This window comes from Bos indicus x Bos taurus, chromosome 13 (genome assembly GCF_003369695.1).
Source record: "Bos indicus x Bos taurus breed Angus x Brahman F1 hybrid chromosome 13, Bos_hybrid_MaternalHap_v2.0, whole genome shotgun sequence".
Lineage (NCBI taxonomy): Eukaryota > Metazoa > Chordata > Mammalia > Artiodactyla > Bovidae > Bos > Bos indicus x Bos taurus.
The window spans coordinates 63,385,323-63,404,444 of NC_040088.1; the positions used below are offsets into that span (position 1 = coordinate 63,385,323).

General features: G+C 40.3%; 1 protein-coding gene across 3 annotated transcripts in view; it reads right to left on the reverse strand.

Moving 5' to 3' along the window:
• ITGB1 (integrin subunit beta 1) overlaps positions 1-19,122 on the reverse strand; it is a 43,625-nt gene that overhangs the window by 21,806 nt on the left and 2,697 nt on the right. For all 3 annotated transcript variants that reach the window (XM_027560010.1, XM_027560009.1, XM_027560008.1), the window contains exons 2-3: positions 4,414-4,480; positions 2,302-2,387 (exon numbers count right to left, since the gene is read on the reverse strand). In XM_027560010.1, coding sequence (XP_027415811.1) covers positions 2,302-2,387; positions 4,414-4,480 — 153 coding nt within the window. The remainder of the gene's footprint in view (positions 1-2,301; positions 2,388-4,413; positions 4,481-19,122) is intronic.

Below are 19,122 nucleotides of genomic sequence, written 5' to 3' on the forward strand. Positions count from 1 at the left end.
CATCAACATCTCAATTAAAAAAATACAATGTTTGCCAAAAGAATAAGAGAACAAAAAGACTTACAATTTTTAAGTAACAGAAATAGCTACAAAATATATTCTTGTTTATAATAGGATGGTGAGTTAGAAATGCATTAATATAATGCATCCAGGATCTTTTCTGTACTTGGTAAATAAACAGCAGCTAATAAATATTCATTACCATTTTTTAAAAATGCGTCATTTTTATCAGATGACTAACTCAGAAGTACTTTTAGTGAAAGCAAAAAAACTGCTGTTTAAGATGTGTGTGTGTGCACACATGTGTGCACTCACTCATGTCCAGCTCTTTGTGACCCCATGGACTGTAGCCAACCAGGCTCCTCTATCCATGGGATTTCCCAGGCAAGAACACTGGAGTAGGTCGCCATTTCCTACTAGAAGGATCTTCCAGATCCAGATATCGAACCCACATCTCTTTCAACTCCTGCATTGGCAGGTGGATTCTTTACCACTGTGCCACCTGAGAAGCCCTAAGATGTAAAGATTCTAAATAAGTTTTTCATAAATGTGAGAAAAGGGAACAACAGTGTATACATGTGTATCTGTGCATATCATTTTTAAATGTGTACTTATAATGGCCATTTAATTATTTCACATATACCCCTAAAAATTGTTTAGTTGGCCAGAAGTCTTTTTTTAAAATCTTGTCATTAGGAAAATGAGGAAATGCCTTTCATTTAGGGTCACTTTGTGTTCAGTTTTATATGGTATTTATTATCTATCGATACCATGGTGCTGCATAAAGTGAGGATATTCATAAAAAAGAATACACAATAGTTTTGATCAGTTATTTTTTTAAGGAAAATATAACACTAAATGAGAGCCTTTTTGTACTTAGAAAAACAACTGGAAGGGAATGCCATAGGTCTGATGGTTCAAAGTTCAAAGCTGTCCTCCCTTTATGTATGATCAAACCTAAAATGCTGCGAAAGTACAGGCCCAGTGAACCATCCATTTCCAAATGTTAGCCAATCCAGGAAATTCAGATCACAAAACTCAAGTAAACATATCCCAAAATACCTTTAATAATTTAAGAATTGTGCCACAAAGATCAAAGGCTAAATTAGTAAAAGAATAATTTGGCTAGGATAACTCTAAACCCCAGATAAACTATAACCTTCATAAAATGAATGCTATTGTTGGGAACAGCAAGTACCACTTATTTATAATCATCTAAGTGAAACTGCTTTAAGTTTCTCCAATTCTTGTGCCAACACAAAGGAGGCAGCTCGTGCTCAATTTCCAGGTAAGAAAACCTAGGGTTTCAGTTAAGTAAGCCTTGTCTGAGACAAACTCAAGGCACTCCCTGTCTCCTCCACTGTCTCCAACTAATTCCAGAACACCATTTTTTGAAGAAGAGAAAGTTGCCAGTAGAAAAATTTTGAAATAACAAAACAAAAACTTCTCATTTTGTCTTTCAGGTCAAATCACATGAAACATCTGATACTTGACCAGTAACGGCCACAATGCAGGTATCTGAACATGGGGTTTTTACTCAGGTGCCTGAGAAAAAACAAACAAGCCTTCAACCTTCTGATATTATTCACTCTGTAAATAAACTACATATCTTCAAAATGACTCCCCTTTACCTCCAGTTCCAACTTAATGTTCATTGTCCATTCAATCATTCAACATTTACTTAACTTGTGGAAGGTGCCATGTTAAGCAATATATAGAGATGACAAAAAATAAAATTTAAACCCTAACCTGAATGGGCTTTTATTAGGATATAAATCAGGTGTATATTAGTTTAATTAAAACACAATTAGGCAGATTTAATTATACCTTTCCCATCATAAAAAAGGGAAAATCTAAAATAGTTCAGTGAGATGGCTAGAGTTTTTTGGGAAGCTGTCCAACAGAAACATAACACACGCTACAAAGGTGAGCTACATATGTATTTTTAAGTTGTCTAACAGCCACACTGAGGGGGAAAAACAGGGGAAATTAATAATATATACAAAATGTGAGCATTTCAACCTTAATGATTTTTTAAATCACGAAGTCCGTGATCTCTGGCATGTATGAAGGCTGACAGCAGTTCTCAGGTGCTCAACATCACCACACATGCCTAGTGGGCCCTGTGTGGGGCAGCACAGCTCCAGACCACCACACAGGGTCACACACAGAGCTGGCTCTTGCTCAATCAACACTGAGTGAGTGAAAAGTCACACCAAGCACTTCCCAAGGATACAGTTTTGAGCGACACTAAGTGACGAGGGAATGAATGGGAAGGCTTGAACAATCAATCTGACTTACTGAATTTGTGCACCATCCACAATTTGGCCCTGCTTGTATACACTCCCCACATGATTTGGCATTTGCTTTCAAACATCTGTTTTCATCTGTTAGGAAAAAGAAAAATTAGGCTACTTAAGTTCAAGAGAGAAAACAATGACAGATCAGGATCACAATGACAATACAATATATATGTACATGACATAGAAATACTATGAAGCTAGTTACTAAACTGACTCAGACCTACTCACCAGAGAGGTGATTTTGGATCATCCTGGTGCAGAGAACAATAAAAAGAGAGTTATCTTTCCCGTCTTCTACAGCAAAGACTAGGTACCCTTAATCTATACACTTGTCCTTTTTTTCCCCCCCCAAAGACATAATTCCAGGCTCTCTCAAGTTGGTCATTGTCGTCAAGAATTTTCTTACCACTGGGTAAACTATTATTTCTTTTCATTTAACTCATAACCACCACACCCATACTCCCCCTCCAACCAGGCTGCTTCATTGTAGTTTGGTAAATACTTGAAAAATCCGTATTCATCCTATCCACAACTCCTTGATTTCTCAGGTCTGTGTTCAAAGTATGTCAAGTATTTCTTTAAATCCATGTAAGAATCAGCATGCCTGCCATGTAGTACACACTAATATGAACTGTCTCCAATGTATGTTTTCTGCTTATAAACCTAACACACGCTCATTATAGAAAATGTGGAAAATACATAAAAGCATAAAGAACTAAAAATCACCCAAAACCTGCTCATTAAGAAATACATTTTTTGTATATTTTCCCCAGTCTTTTGTCTATGTAGATTAATCAAAAAATAGCAATGCAGCACGCACAGACATTACTTAATTGAAACTGAGGACATACATTTTGTATACTACTTTTTTATACTTAATTCTTTCAACCCAGAGTCTTCAAAAACACGGCTTTAAAGATTACATATGCCACTGTATTAATGTAGCCTACAGAATGGGAAAACTTCTATTATTTTTAATCGCATGGTTCATGTGGGCCATAAGCCCGACATATACACACACGCATGCACATACATGAACCCACACAGATGACCATTCTTATCATGGAAAGATAAATTTTACATAAGTTTAACTTATCATGTAAGTAAAACTCAATTTCCTTATCACAAATTTAAAAAAAAGAAACACTGGAGGTGAAAAGGATTAACTTTTAACCTCTCTCCAGCAGTAACATTCAAACACACATCCTCACAAGCAGTGTACACACACCGTATTTCCTTTTTTAATGCGAAGATTTTCTTTTCATTTAACAGGTATAAATAAGAACATCAATTGTCAGTCATTTAAGGCTCCATTTTTTTTTTCCCCATACTTTCCCTGGCCATTTATTTTGTAAATTTTCTATTTGTCTTTTGCAAAGTTTTCTATCATCATGTTTTTAACCGTTTTTACTGGATCTCTACACTTGTGAGCAAAATTAAACCCTTATTTAGCTATTTTTTGATACTGTTTTGACATAATTTGGTTTTTATGTTACTGTTGGTCTTTTGTAATTTAAATCTATTAATAACTTCCTTCATCTCTAGTATCAAATAGCTGTTCTATGCAGTGTATTTTGAGATTTGGAGAACAAAAAAACTGGACATCCATTATTCTAGATTTGGGTGCACCATGGTTTATAAGAGGATTAAATACATTTTCAGCTTTATTTCTTACTTCCTCTTCTATACAACACCAACATTTTGCAAGACTTCTGATCAAACAGCAAGAACATCTTTCCAACTGTTTCTCCTTTCATTTTTTCAGACAATAGTGGATAGTTCATAATCTGTTCTTCTACACATTTACTTTATTTTCTTCTAAGATGTAACACGCCTTTGCTTTCTCTGTGTTCACTTACACACTCTATTATATCCCCCAAAGGTCTCTATGTAGTGCCTTCTATCCCTGCTGTCTCTCTGGGTGGTGGGTGGGGAACCTGACAAAGGACCTTGCAGGCACCGAAGGCGCCCGCCCTCGACTCTGAGAGGTGGGCTGCTGCGAGGCCTTCTGAAGGAGCAGGACCGCGCGATTTAGGTTTTCCCAGGAATCTAAAGTGGTCAAAAAGCGATACAAGATATTGAACAGACAAGTAGGCAACTTTTTTTTTACCTGCTTGGCCAAACACACAGCAAACTGAACTGATCAATCCGATCCAGAAAATCAGTTGTAAATTCATCTGAAATAGAAAACGTACAATGTTATATTTTTTAAAAAAAAAAGGGTTAACATATTAAGCATAATCATTCCCACTCACCTGATTTTCTGATTTATAAACATAATACATCTTCTTCCCCAACCCTTCTCCATACTCACCCTCTTCCTCTCCCCCCAGGTTCCCAGAATCCACTCTTGCTTTTCTCCAAATCAAATGTAGTTTAATATTTAATTAACAGTGCTCAGGAAAAAAATGTCAAGCATTCTCACACCTAAAAGCTATGTATTAAATCTCTGTCCCTTGGAATCTTTACCTCCTGTGACTCCGAGGTGGCCAATCAGGCATATCCCAATGCCTCAGTTATCTCAACACTGAATTGTGAGTAAGCCTGCCAGAATCCTGGTCACGTCACCGGCTTGCTTACAACGTTTCAATCGTTTTCTTGCAAGGGTAAGACCAACATCTTGCACAAGCCTCCAATTCAGTTTTTGTGTCTGATGTCCTGTAACTATTTCCTTTTCAAGAAAATCAACTTCTATGCATGAAATTTGTAAAATATTCAGTTCAGTTGCCTACCGTTTCTAGATCTATAAATATACGAATTAAAGTTTTTCACCTTAATCTACATCTTACCAGAGTTGGACAAAGACAGCTAAAGTCATAGGTCACTAACTCTAACTAGTCACTGCTCTTGGACTGCACTCTAATAACATCTGCCCCTTCCACAAGAACGCAAAAAACCCCAAAGCAAATATAACACGCCCTCGAACAAAGATTAGCTTTACTACTTATCAAAGAAATATAAAGCAATATAAGGTGAACTAGCAGGTAAAAAAAAAAGGTTTTTTTTAACCCAACAAAACTTAATGATTTATTGCAGGTGGGTAAGAGAAACCAGAGATGGCTCTGTAAGTTGATATAATTTGGGGGAAATAATTTAACAATCTATATCAAAACCCATTAAAAATGTTTCTGCCCTCTGGCTTAGTAAACTAACTACTAGAAACTCATCCAAAGGAAATAATTTAAAGTATCAAAGGTGATACATGCACAACACTTTCAGTACAGAACTCCATCATGTTTATAACAGTCAAAAATGCCAGTGTCCTCTACCCAAGATCCACGAAGAGCAAAGGGCTAACTGAACAGCCTTCATGGACTACTGGAGTCAAAAGAATAGAATGCAGCAACATCACAAGGTTTACAGAATAATTTTTGGATGCAAAGAACACATTTAAGATGACAGGTATGTAAAAATAAACAATATATAAACATATAAAGTAACCAGAGTCCTGGAGATGACAGCATTATAAGCATAATATAAAGACAATGGGTTCATTTGTTTTTAAATTGTTCTAGTATATTCTTCATTTCACTTTCTTACTAAAAACAATATGGTAGGGTAACTGTGTGGAATTTTTTTCTTTCTTGGTAAATTTCTTTTAATAAGGGAAAAAAAAATTCCTTTAAAATCCCTCATTTTCAGGATACAACACCACAGCTCCAGAAAAATGCTTAAAAGTTCTACTCTGGGATCCTTGGGTTTCCTCTACTGCCAAATGCTGCTTGCATTTTCTGGTTTTCCAGAGAAAAGCAGTGTGAGTAACTCGCACAGTTACCCACTTTGCAACCAAGCTCAGAACAGCCAGTTCTGTTATGCCCCCGTTTTGCTTACGCATCCAGAAGCCCAAATGAAGCAGAGGGTCACTGACAGTTCACCTTTTAAGGCCTGACTAAAAGGTTCAATGTGTAATAAATCCACACAGACTATGATTCTGAGCAGTTCAAATACTGTTATCAATTCCAAAGTTATGACTAAAAGGCCCTGGACAGTAAGACACCCGAAGAAATGCCTGACTGTGATGAATGGAGCCTCTGAGCGGTTTCCACACAAAGGGAACAGAACAAATATCTGGTCCATATATGGACTCTGATCCATGGTCTTCAGAATACAACTCGGATCACTTTCAGGACCAGGAGACTACCTTGGAAAACCTTTAAAACGTCATACAACTCATAGAAGACCACTCAGATAAAGTTACCAGGTAGCAAAAAATATTTCCTGACATGCTTAGGTTTATGGCTTTAAAATACTACTTTAATGCCGCTGTCTTTTCCTCTATAAACCTTGACACGCTAAAGACCAGACTTGTGAAGCCCTCTTGCCTCTGAAGAGCTCCGACCCCAGAAGCAGACAGCACAAGGGCTGCAGGGAGGCAAGAGCGGCAGGGTGGAGGGCAGCTCGAGACTAGTGGCATTTGTAGCAGGGCAGCCGCCAGGCCTGCAAAGGCCAGGCTTTCTGCCCAGGAAAGGGAACAGCCACAGGGGACGGAAGACGGCAGCCAACAGGGATAAGGAAAGCCACAAGGGCCACAAGGCAGGGACAGAGCAGTGAGGAGAGGCGCTGAGAAGAGGATGGTGAAGAGGACAGAGCAGTGAGGAGAGGCGCTGAGAAGAGAGGTGGTGAAGAGGCAGCGGGGCGCGGGAGGCGGGGGCAGGACGGCCACAGCTCCCGAGACATTCAGATGCCCCGAGGCAACACCGGCCAGCGTGCGATCCGGGGAGCACCCCGGGCCTGAAAACCCCCATCTCTGGAGGTAGGGCTGGTGACTACCTACCCGTCTCCTCGCTGCCTCTCAGGCTGAGAAAGGCGCCCTGAGGAGTGAACAGCTCCCAAGGAGGGGGCCCCAGTAAGAGATGCCTTTAGGTCCTGTCCTAACCCTGACTCTCCTCCTCTTCATGAGCAAAGGTCTAGAAAGAGCCGTGACCCCGGGTCTCTAGCTCCTCCTCCACCTGTGTAAGTGGTGTCTGCCTTCTGGAGACACACATCAGTTTACCATGCACAGAATGCACACAGCATCACTGCCTACACCTCACCGTTCTTCCTTAACATGCTCTATTGGCTCCTCCCCTCCTCCTGGAAGAGCTTCCTTGGAAAATTCTGCCAGGTTCTGTGCCCTACAGGAGATACAAAGATTGCTGTCTCAAGGAATTTTCAGTTTAAAGACAAAAAATACCAATAACTATAATGTGACGTGACGGTTTCTATACGGAAGAGAAGCACGAAGTGCCCCGAGGATGCCAGAACCTGCCAGGACAAGCTCAGAGGCTTCCTGGGGCTAGAACCGCAGCACCCAGGAAACCACAGCAGGCCCTGCAGAGAAGCATCCCAGGCCAGAGGCCCGCATGTCAAGGCCAGAGTCATGAGAAGAACTGTAGTAACTTCTTTCCAATCTCATTACTAAACATACATGTTTGGGTGACTTCTCTCTCTCTCCCCGCAAACTGGAATGGACTTGGTCTAACTTTACAGAAAAAATGTATTTAAGCATTACTTGTAGTTAAATCTGGTCAGTGGGGTGAGTGATTATTTTATCCCCATAATTTTCTACAATAAGAATAAATTACATTATGTTACAATCTTAAAATGTCATAGAGCTAAAAAAAAAAAAAAAAAAAACCTTAAAGTACTTAAGACAAATTATAAGCTAGAAATAACAGAGACCGAGACCAACAAGGCAGGAGGTTACAGTCAGGTTGCAGAGAGTCTTAAATGCCATTCATGCTGAGAGTTTAGATTCTATGCAACATGTACCAAGGAAGCTGGGAAAAATGGCACAGGGTAGTAACATGACAACATGTATGTGACAGAAAACCAGTGGGGTAGAGGATGAATGGCAAGACACGAGCTGCTGGACAGTTACAGAATGTATTGCCCAGGCTCCAGAGTAACAACGGACAAAGAGGTGCTTGGGGGGATCTGAGGCTGCTTAGGTAAGGAATGGTTAGAGAAAGGATCATCACTTTCAAATAAGGAAGACAGAGAAAGATGGGAGTTAGGGGAGAAAATACTGATTTTGATTTAGAACTATGACTGTGAAATGCCGGTGTGAAACCGAGGAAAGATATTAAGTGGGAAGTTAAGATCTACGGCTCTGGCTTTCAGGATTTCAGGGCTAGAGATACAAACCCAAGAGTTGTGGGCAGCTATGAAATTCTGAAGATGGATGAGACTGAAGAATACTTAAGCAGAGAGGAGAGCTGAAGGCAGGCGTAAGGGAAGAAGGGAAAGAGTGCCAGATCCAGGCTCCTTGGAGTAAAGAGGGATGGAGCACAAGGGGCCCGCCTCCCTGAGGAGACGTGCGGCAGCTTTCTCTAAGTCAGGGCAGCGGGTGAGAAGCTGGGCGAGTTCAGGCATGACAGCTTATGTTTCTTCCCGAAACAGGAAGCAAGGACAGATGCTGGGAGAAGAGAGGAGCAGGTTGGCAGACGGAAGAAAATCAAGACACTGCAACAGGATTATGGAGCAGTGCTGAGGCTCAGCAGGTACTGGACACCCTGATCTATAAAGGCACATCTAACACTCATCTCACCTGAAACTACCTGGTAATAATCTGCCCTGATGGGTTCTAAGTGCCAAGAACACAATCTTTCCTGTGTCTTCAGTGACAGGACCTATAAGTGCTTGGGACAAAATCAGTGCTAAAAACTTATGCTGAAATACGTTAAATTTTATGTCATTTTTCTTGGACATTATTTAGAAGCCCAAGAAAGTATAGATACCCTAGGGATTACAATTTTTAACCCACGTAAGTATACACAAGCCAACTTTCAGCTAGATATAAAATGCCTCACACTCTAGGTGCTTGTACATCATGAATCAAAATTCATTTACATATACAAGCAACAGAAACATAGGCACTGAAATACTACATACACACTCAGTTATAAGGTCATCCACTTATTGGTTATTATTCTAGTTATTAGCACAAAACCCCAGTTTTTAGAAATTCTTGTAGAAACAGTCAAATACTGAGACAACCTCCCATGGGTCCTTAGACTCCAATCTGAAACTGTGGAATTAATGCCACTGTTTACAGAGCAAGTGCAGGAGGAGGAAGGGGCAGTGCTGAGAAAACACACACACAGAGAGAAGGCCACAGTCAAGGGCCTAGACATCAGGGTGCAGGTGAGAGAAAGGGCTAAGGAGCCAGGTGTAACATTTCAGGGGTGGGCAGTCTTGGATAAAAGGTCGAGGTGAGAATACAGCTATGGGAACTGGGTTGGCTGGGGTCCATTCCCAGAGCAGAGTCTGAGACGAGAGCAGGCGTGCAGGCAGCTCACTCAGGGTGACGGGGAATGAGAGGTGCTGAAGATGCAAACCAAGAAGAGAAAAGGCCAGGGCACTTTAGCTACCACAGGGGTGCCCAGGGACTTGGCCTTCCAGAGAAGTCTTGAGAAGTGTATACAGTTCACCCCTGAATCCATGGATTCCATGAGCAGATTCAACCAACAACAGATGGAAATAAATTTTTTTAATTGCAGAGTTCCACAAAGCAAAACCTGAATGTGCCCTGCACAGGCAACTCTGCATAGTATTTACGTTGCCTGGAAAATCCCATGGACAGAGGAGCCTGGTGGGCTGCAGTCCATGGGGTCGCTAAGAGTCGGACACGACTGAGCGACTTCACTTTCACTTTTCACTTTCATGCATTGGAGAAGGAAATGGCAACCCACTCCAGTACTCTTGCCTGGAGAATCCCAGGGACAGAGGAGCCTAGTGGTTTGCCGTCTACAGGGTCGCACAGAGTCGGACACGACTGAAGCGACTTAGCAGCAGCAGCAGGCATCATCTGGAGGTGACAAAGTGTACATGAGGATGTGCCTAGGTTACACTCAAGAGCTACACCCTCTCAAAGAGACTTGAGCATCTGTGGATTTGCTTGGGGAGGAGGAGTGTCCTGGAACCAATCCCCCTCGGATACTGAGGGACAACTGTGGAAAGTGTGTCCAAAGAATGGTCACTGGGAAGACGTGCCTCAGTTCTAGTCCCCACAGGGAAAAGTCTGCCCCAAGGGGCTTCCAAGAACAACAGTACACCCCACCAGAAGGCTGCTGCTAGTTTCTCTCCCCACCGACAGACAAGAGGGCTGGCTGGAGATGCCCCAGGGTTGAAAAGACAGAGGCATGTAAGGCAAGATGCAGTCAGCCAGAGTGAGTCAGAGAACTGCTCCGAGAGGCAGCGACGGGAACCAGAGGAGGCCCGAGGAAGTGAGGAGGACAGAGGTTTCTAGTCCAGCGCTCAAAGCCCCTGGCGTTAAAAGAGCAAGAAAACTGCTAGAACAGAGTGTGAGAAGCGTCACTTGCATTAACTCTGGAGATCTCAATGATGGCAAGAACTGGGGAGGGGATTTAGGCCAGGAGAGTCGCATATAGGCACACATACATATATTAAAACAAACACAAACAACTTCTGTTTAAAAGATTCAGTAATTAAGACGTACGAAGCTCTTTCCCATCTACTGCAGATGTGTATGACTGACCTGCCTTATGAACTGTCATCTTCTAGAAATCAGTTCTGTGTCCTCTGTACCTAGCCCAGTACCCAGAGTCTAAAGATAACTGCAGATATTCTGAGGATCCACAGAAAAGTAAACAAAGCCCTGCAGAGTGCAGTGATCACACCATCTGCTAAGGCGTAGCTCAGAGCTCAGAGTGTGGGCTGTGGGGTCAGGTGCCTGGACTCAAACCTCTAATCAACCCCCAACTAAGCAGCTGACACTGGCAAGTTATTTAATCTGTGCCTTGGTTTCCTCATCTTTAAAATGGACACTACAGTTTCTACGTTATGGGGGATATGTGAAGTTTACATGAGTTGTAAATATAAAATATTGAAAACAGCATCTGGCACATTGCAAGCAATACCTAGATGGTACTTGTTATCATTATTACTATACATTACAGCTGGAGCTCAGCAACAACTTGATTCAATAAAGAAGTAACTATGTTTGAATGTTTGGGTTTTTCTTTTTTTTCAATCCTAATTAACCAAAAACTCTGAATTGATCCATGTTAGGTGAAACACAAGATATGGAAGAAAAGATAAAGGCTTAGAAAAAAACACAACTGCAAACAACAGATTAATGTTGACTTTTATAGAAATAAACACATTACTTCGATATGATATCAAAACCTGATACTGTATATGGTGATGGTGGTTTAGTCGCTAAGTTCTGTCCAGTTCTTGTGACCCCATAGTCTGTAGCCCGCCAGGCTCCTCTGTCCATGAGATTTCCCAGCCTAGAATACTGGAGTGGGTTGTCATTCCCTTCTCCAAGGGATCTTTCCCACCCAGGGTCTCCTGCATTGCAGGCGGATTCTTTACCAACTGAGCCACCAGGAAGTCCTATACTGTAAAAAAAATAAATAAAATAAAATACAAGAAGCCTTAATCAGGTGCTAATTATTAATTAGATACTAATTATTATGCTAAGTAAATTTGATAATTATTTTAGGTTCTACATTTAAGTAGGATTATTCTACTTTCTAACGATCATATTTCTAACAATTTGTATGTAAAATAATAAAAGCATCAAAACTTTAATGCTTTTTACTACCACATTAAATACAGCACAGATATTTTTGAATGTTAGTATCACGAATCACCTTAAAAAAAGATCAAAGTGGAGAGTAACATACCTAATTAAAATAAAAATAAGGAAGAATGACTTCAGGTTTCTCCTTCTATATGGGGAAGCAAATCTAGGAGAGGCTAAGAGGAGGAAGGAAACTGCCCTGAAAAGACATCTTGTAGCAGAAACTTAGACCAGGAGGCTGTGTACCACTCTGGTTCATTCAGAGACTGCTGCCCACTGAGAACTATAAAACACAAGGGTGATGTGTTCACTTAGAAGGCAGACAAGGCTCAACCAGGCACACCCAAGAGTGATACGATAACTGAGTTTTGATGATTTATGGTAATTTGTAACAAAAAGTTTTATTTTTACTTTTATTCTAACACATGCAAATAACTATAAAAATGACAATAACTAATAAAAATAATAACAGCTATCTCTTCTAAGCAACTCCATGAGGTTGGGAACAATATTATCTTTGTTTCATATATGAGGAAGCCAAACCACAAATACTTCTCCAAAGTCACACAGGTAGAACTGAAACCAGACCATCTGAATTCTGAAGCTGTGACCTGAGTCTGTGCTCCACTAAACTACAATATTTTGAAGGTATACTCAGTCACTATTTTAAAAATAAAAGAACACCCTTCTACTGTTAGAACTGACTCAGAGAACAGAAATGGAAAGGACTTAAAATGTTCTTTGAGTTCATTTCTTAGTCCTTCAAAATGACTGGAGGCCAACAGAAGTTATTTTAATTGTCAAATTTCATGAGTATACTGACAGGTTAGGGTCTCATCCTACAAAAGCATTTCATCCAAGTATCTTTTCTTACTACATTTAATTTTAACTAAAGGGTCATAAGGGCTTCCCCGATGGCTCAGTGGTAAAGAATCCAACCGCAATGCAAGAGATGCAGGTTCGATCCCTGGGTCAGGAAGATCCCCTGGAAGTGGGCATGGCAACCCACTCCAGTATTCTTGCCTGGAGAATCCCATGGACAGAGGAGCCTGGAGGGTTACAGTCCATGGGGTCGCATAGAGTCGGACACGACAGAAGCAACTTAGCACACACACAAAGGGTCATAATTCATCCTTTGAACAATAAATTACCTCAAATAGCTCCAAAACATCATTTTGATAGTTAGAAACATGCAAGTGTTCCCTTGTCAAAAACTGTACATAATTAATCTCCACTGTAAACTCATCTTTATTTATCAAGGTTAAATGTGGTTTTATGAGCTAGTCAAACTTTTAAATACATACTAAGTATCTATTAATGTTCTTAACAATGTGACAAATAACTCATTTGGTATTTCTTTTTACATTTACAGATAAGATCTTTAGAAATTTTATATGTACTTTATAGAAAGTAAACAATTATGCTTTAGAGAAAAATTTTAAAAAATGGAGAGTTACATTTAAGTTTTAAAATTGGGTGCTCAGAGGCCATCTATGCCCCAAAGGACACAGTACAAAAAGAAGTCATCCACAAAAGATTTCTTCCTATAAAATCTTTGCACAAAGAGCACATTTTTATTCAGTACAACTTGGATTTCCAAGTCAAATATCCACTGCACATCTACCGTGTACAAGACATATAACTGACAAAGCTGGGACGTGAACACAGGCATGAAACGAAAGCCCAAGCTTTCACCAGAAGTAGGTTTCCAATAAGAAAGCTTCCTTCTTTTATATCCTAACATTGTAAATCTTTTCACCTTAATGGTGGAAAAGATTCAGATACCTCCATTGAGGTATATTATAAGCCTCGCCTGAAAATAGAATAAGGTTAGATTCATCCCAAGTCTGTACCACCATCGCTATTTTCTGTATCTGTGTTTAAAAGGAAAAAAAAAAAATAGTCCAATAACCCATTAATATTTACAAATCAACACAGTCCAGAAAAGGAACACAGAGCCAAGAGGAAAGCCTCAGGCTTTCCTACGATGCAGTTCACCCTGCTTCTCCCCACGCAGAGCAACAGACAGGAGAACATACAGGAGCCTGTTCTGCTTCACACCATCAGACTCAAGGGTGAGAGCTGGGGATGAATTCACCAAAAGCAAGAGCACCTTTCTCCTTGTAAGAAGAACAAGTAAAACTCAACATTTTCCCCCTCTCTGGCAGGAAGAGGTGCGTGGTGGTGATCCTGGAGGTGTCTATGGCCCAAATAAATAATAAGCTACAATGAATGATTAACAAAACTTAGCAGAAAGGATGAAAGAGGGAAAAAAAAAGAGGGACCAGGAAAGAAAGGAGGTTGAGTACTCCAAGGCAAACAGGCAACATTTCCTTTGAAGTCTGTGTCCACCCACTGTGGAGGATAGATCGTATTCTCAAGTTATTTAGAAAGAAAACTTTCTAAAATTCAAAACTCCCACCCAGAAGAAAAAAGGCTTTTTATGAGTCCCAACCCCTTCTTACCCAAAGGTGGTTATCAGCCTGAGTTGAGTCCCAACAACAAAGGTTTGACTACTCCAAAACTACAGGCTTAAAAAACAACTGGAAACCTGAAACAGGGCCAATACTTAAAGAAAATTACAGAATAACAGAACAAACTGTGTCTATTCTGGGGCTTCTCTGGTGGCTCAGCAGTAAAGAATCTGCCTGCAATGAGGGAGAGGTAGGTTTGAACCCGGGGTCAGGAAGATCCGTCCAAGAAGGGAATGGCATCCCGCTCCAGTATTCTTGCCTGGGAAATCCCAAGGACAGAGGAGACTGGTGGGCTATGGTCCATGGGGCTGCAAAAGAGTCAGACACGACTGAGCAACTAACCTACTGTGTCTACCCGACCCCCCACGAAAATGAGAAAGTGGAAGATTAATCATCAGCACCCACTCCTGTGGTGCAAGGGGAAGATAAAGAACGGACGCACTGTGTCTCGGGAAATACTTTCAATAAAGATGGAAGTAGGGGGAAGTCAGAACATGGAACTGAACTACGAAAAATTTCTACAGCACAAAGAGAGAAAATTAAGAATCTTCTCTGAAAAAAAAAAAAAAAAGAATGAACTCATTATGCTCTTCAAGGAATTAAGAAAATCTCAAATAGATTTTGCAGCAATCAAACACAGTAAGACCACAAAACTAGAGGAAAAGTGTACAGAGCTACAGGAGGAAATTTAAGTTGAAATCCTCTGCAGAACTCAAAACACACAGGAACAGAATCAACACAACAGGAAGAGCAGGCTTGAGCACACAGAATTCAAAATAATTCAAGGCAATAAGAAGCATGACGTTATAGCCAACAGTGACCCAGTAAATAGATAACTGGTATATCACCACCACCACCTCCCCCACCAAAAAGGTTATAGCCTTTACATGAGGACCAAAAAAAAAGATTAAGCATTAAATTCCAAAAAATGGTGAAGGGGCATAAAGTAAGTTCAAAGCTCATAAAATAAGCAAAAGGACAAGACTTAGAATATGAGCAAGGGATTTCCCTGGTGGTCCAGTGGCTAAGACTCCACTCTTCCAATGCAGGGAGCCTGGGTTCCACCCCTGGTACTGGCTGCAGCTGAAGACCCCGCATGCTGCAACTAAGATTGAGGATGCCACATACCGCATCTAAGACCTGGTGCACTCAAATAAACAAGCAAGCAAAAGTTTAACACTCTAAATAAATCTATTAAGACATAATATTAAGGGCTAACCCAAAATCAGCATGAAAAGTTGCCTGAACTTAACTCTTCCCAGGTCCTCCTTCCACTCAAAAGACATTACCCAGCAATTGCTATATTTCAAACTAGCCTAGCGAGCTGTTCCTTCTTTAGACTTGGCTATGTCTATAGATTTTGCTTTTCTCTGTGAAGGGAGAAGAGTAAGTGAGCAGCTGCTTTGGTTGAAGAATTTACTTTGGGGCAAGTTTACAAAGAACTAGCAAAAACAAGTTTACCAACTTAACTAATGGGATCGACAAGCACTTGAGAGTAATATATGTTCCATGTAATTTCAGTCGAGGAGAACTGTAAGTTATGCTCCCTTGGATAATTTTATCTACTTTTTAGGTAAGTCATTCCAAAATTCTTACTTGGTCAAAACTTTAATAAATTTTGACCATATGCTTTGTCATCTCTCTCCTCTGCCCTGTATTAGATTGAAACAAACACAGTGCTGAATATATTCTAAATATATATACAATAAATATAGGTAAAAAATTTTACCTAAATATAGGTAAAACTCAATTTCTCACTTAGCACTAAGCTGGGAATAATATCTACCTTAGAACTGTTAAAAGGATAAAATATGATCATGAATATAAAACAAATATCTTTATAGGGACCTATAAATTACAGCTTACTTGATTACTGAATTTTCTTCTTGCTCTTCAACTCATTCACTGACTCCTAAGCATTAGAACCTGAGTGACTACTTAATAAATGGTTCTCAATCTTTTTAAGCCATACTGCTTTAGTAAGCACAAGTCTGCTCCTTACTGTTTCTGTTGTGTTTTCCTAAAATAATATAATACTAAATGCAACTTTTAAAACTACAATCTCCACCTCCAATAATCAAATATGACCCACCACTACACCTTTGGGGAAGGAAAGAAATTACAATCTGAAATAAATAATAAACTGTAAAATACTGGAGAGCTAATAAATTACTATTCTTAATTTTACAAAGACTATGAAAGCTTAAGTTACCTATGTATTCATTCAATAACATTTATACACGGAAATGTGACCTCCATATATCTAAATACTTTTCCTCATCATTCTTAATTTTTTCAACCACCATAAGAATTATTTCAAAAAATTTGAAAAAAATTTTCACCAAAATTTCAAAAAATGTTTCACTTTTTTCAACCACCATAAGTAGCATTAACTACTACTTTTTTGTGTCCCAAAATATAGTCTTGATAAAGTCTGGCACAGCAAATGACAACCCTTCGGTGATGCTCAGTAACGCAGTGTCGTTTAATTCAAATTTCTATTACAACCAGTTGTATTTATGTCTGTGAACTACACCAGACTAGAGTTGGAGGGCAAGAGTCCAGGCCTTCATTTAAAATATCCCTTCATTTTATTTATATGTATTATATAAAGGCATATATATTTATATATGTATGATTATATATCAAAGTAATCAAAAAACATTTATTTGCTAGATTAGACGGTATTCTACCTTCTAACTATACTGTCCTTTGACCATGTCATCATTTATATTCGTCTCTTTGGTCATACCATTACAAGCTCCTCACGGCCCTCCAAAACCAGTTAAGCCAAAGCTGATCTTTTTCTCAAAATCTATTAGAATCACCTGGTACAGGGCACTGTGTAAACATCCTGTGGTGTCTGCTACATTTCCCTAAATTGAAAACAAGGCATCCCAACTAGACAGTATCCTCAGCTGCAAGGTGCAGGCCAACCTCTTGCCCTACACCCAGTAAGCACCACACTGCTCAGGGAAGTGGCACTTAGCACACTAATGCATTAAATGGTTACTGACAACAGAGCTCCATCCTGACAGAGAGCTAAGAGCACTAGACTTGCCTGGCCAGCACTTGCAGGCTTTCTCAAAGCCATGACTCGGCACACCACATGCCCTCTGGGGTGAAGGCACAGAGAAAGGCTGCTCATGGGAGAGGGAAGACCTGTCCTCCGTAGAGTCGGGTCACACAGCAGCTGGCCTTCAGCTCACAGGGCAATAGAAAGGAGAAACCAAGAGACCACTCTACTATGTAGATACAGAAACCAGAGCCCTTTCCAGGTGAGGTGTTCCAACAAACGTCCCAGAGCTCAGAACGAGCTTGCCCAAAACCCAGGTTTCCCAATCAAGAAGTCTCTGCTTCATCAACTGCTTCTCTAAAGATGCTTCTCTCTTCACCTTAAACAAGCTCATCAAAGGAAAAGCCTGAACATATCCAAGTCCCCCACTAAGCTAACACAGGAAGGAACCAGAAATTCAAACAAACTGAGGAGGGAAATGGTTTTTCTAGATTTCTTTTCCTCCACCCAGCCTTTGACTGGGAAAGTGTTTCCAGGGCCCCTCGGCGGCACCTTTTCACTCTACACGCTCTCCAGTATTTTCATCTGCAGCCCAGAGCGTCAGCCTATACAGACTAAGAATTCCCAAATCGTAGGCTCCCAACCAGACTGCCGGTTGTGAGCGAGCAGTCTGCACAGTCAGCTACACTCCAGGCATCTCAGCAGGAGTCCAGCATTCCCCTGCCTCCAGGCGGCCAGCCGCACAGCACCCCCTTGCGGTCACGCTTCCCAGCTCGGACAAGCCACCTCCTAACCAGACACCTAGGCCACTTCAGTTCCTGTCTCCTCTTACCTCAGACACCAAGTCTGACCTGTCCACCCTCCAAAATAAGTAGTTCTTGTAGCCCCACCCAGGTTGTCCCCCATGCCAAGGATCTCCAAAGCTTTTTAATACTCCTTTTACTATTTAACAACAAAAACAAAAAGAAACTTGAGAATACGTGTACCCCAAAATATGTATTTATAAATTAAAATACATGTACTCTACAACAATGTGGTAAGATATTATAAATCATAATAATACATTTAAGCTTTATAAAAAAAATAGTAAGTCTAATATTTTCTTCCTACATCCAGTGATCTATTTTATACATCCCTGGGGTCCAGGAAGCTGCACTTTGGAGACTGTATGAGACAAGTCCAATAATTGTGTGTTTATACATGCATGCACTATGTATATTTGAAACTGTCACTTACACACATTTCTTGATCAGATGATGTACGTATGCTTTAGCATATTGCTAAATATAGTTAACCTCATCTTCCAAAGCCACAAACCAAAACTAAAGCTTAAAAGTACCTGGCTTCTGTATTATTTTATAAATAAAACTTAACTCTGCAAAAGTCTCACAATTAGTCACATTTAAAGATGAGAAACCTGCAAAGTATAGCTTGGCTCCTTTTGCATGCAGCTACAGAACAAGAAATACCACCTTTTTCACTTATCTATTGAAAATTCTAAGACTGCTAAGGTTCTGAAGGTTTTCTGCACTGCAACTCCTGTAACCTAGATATATAATTTTCCCAGTTTTCTACAGCTATAGATACTGCTATCATTTCAGGGTTCTGAAGAATAAGGTACTCCTCTGGACTCTTACCCCTATCAGCCCACCCTCTGGACCCCAAGACTCCCACCTCTGCTATAACAACATACAAGGACAAAACTCCACAACATATGACCAGTCAGAATAGACCTGCTCACGCAAAAAAAAAGATACTTACAGATTTGCACAATATAATCTAGGATTCCACTGACAA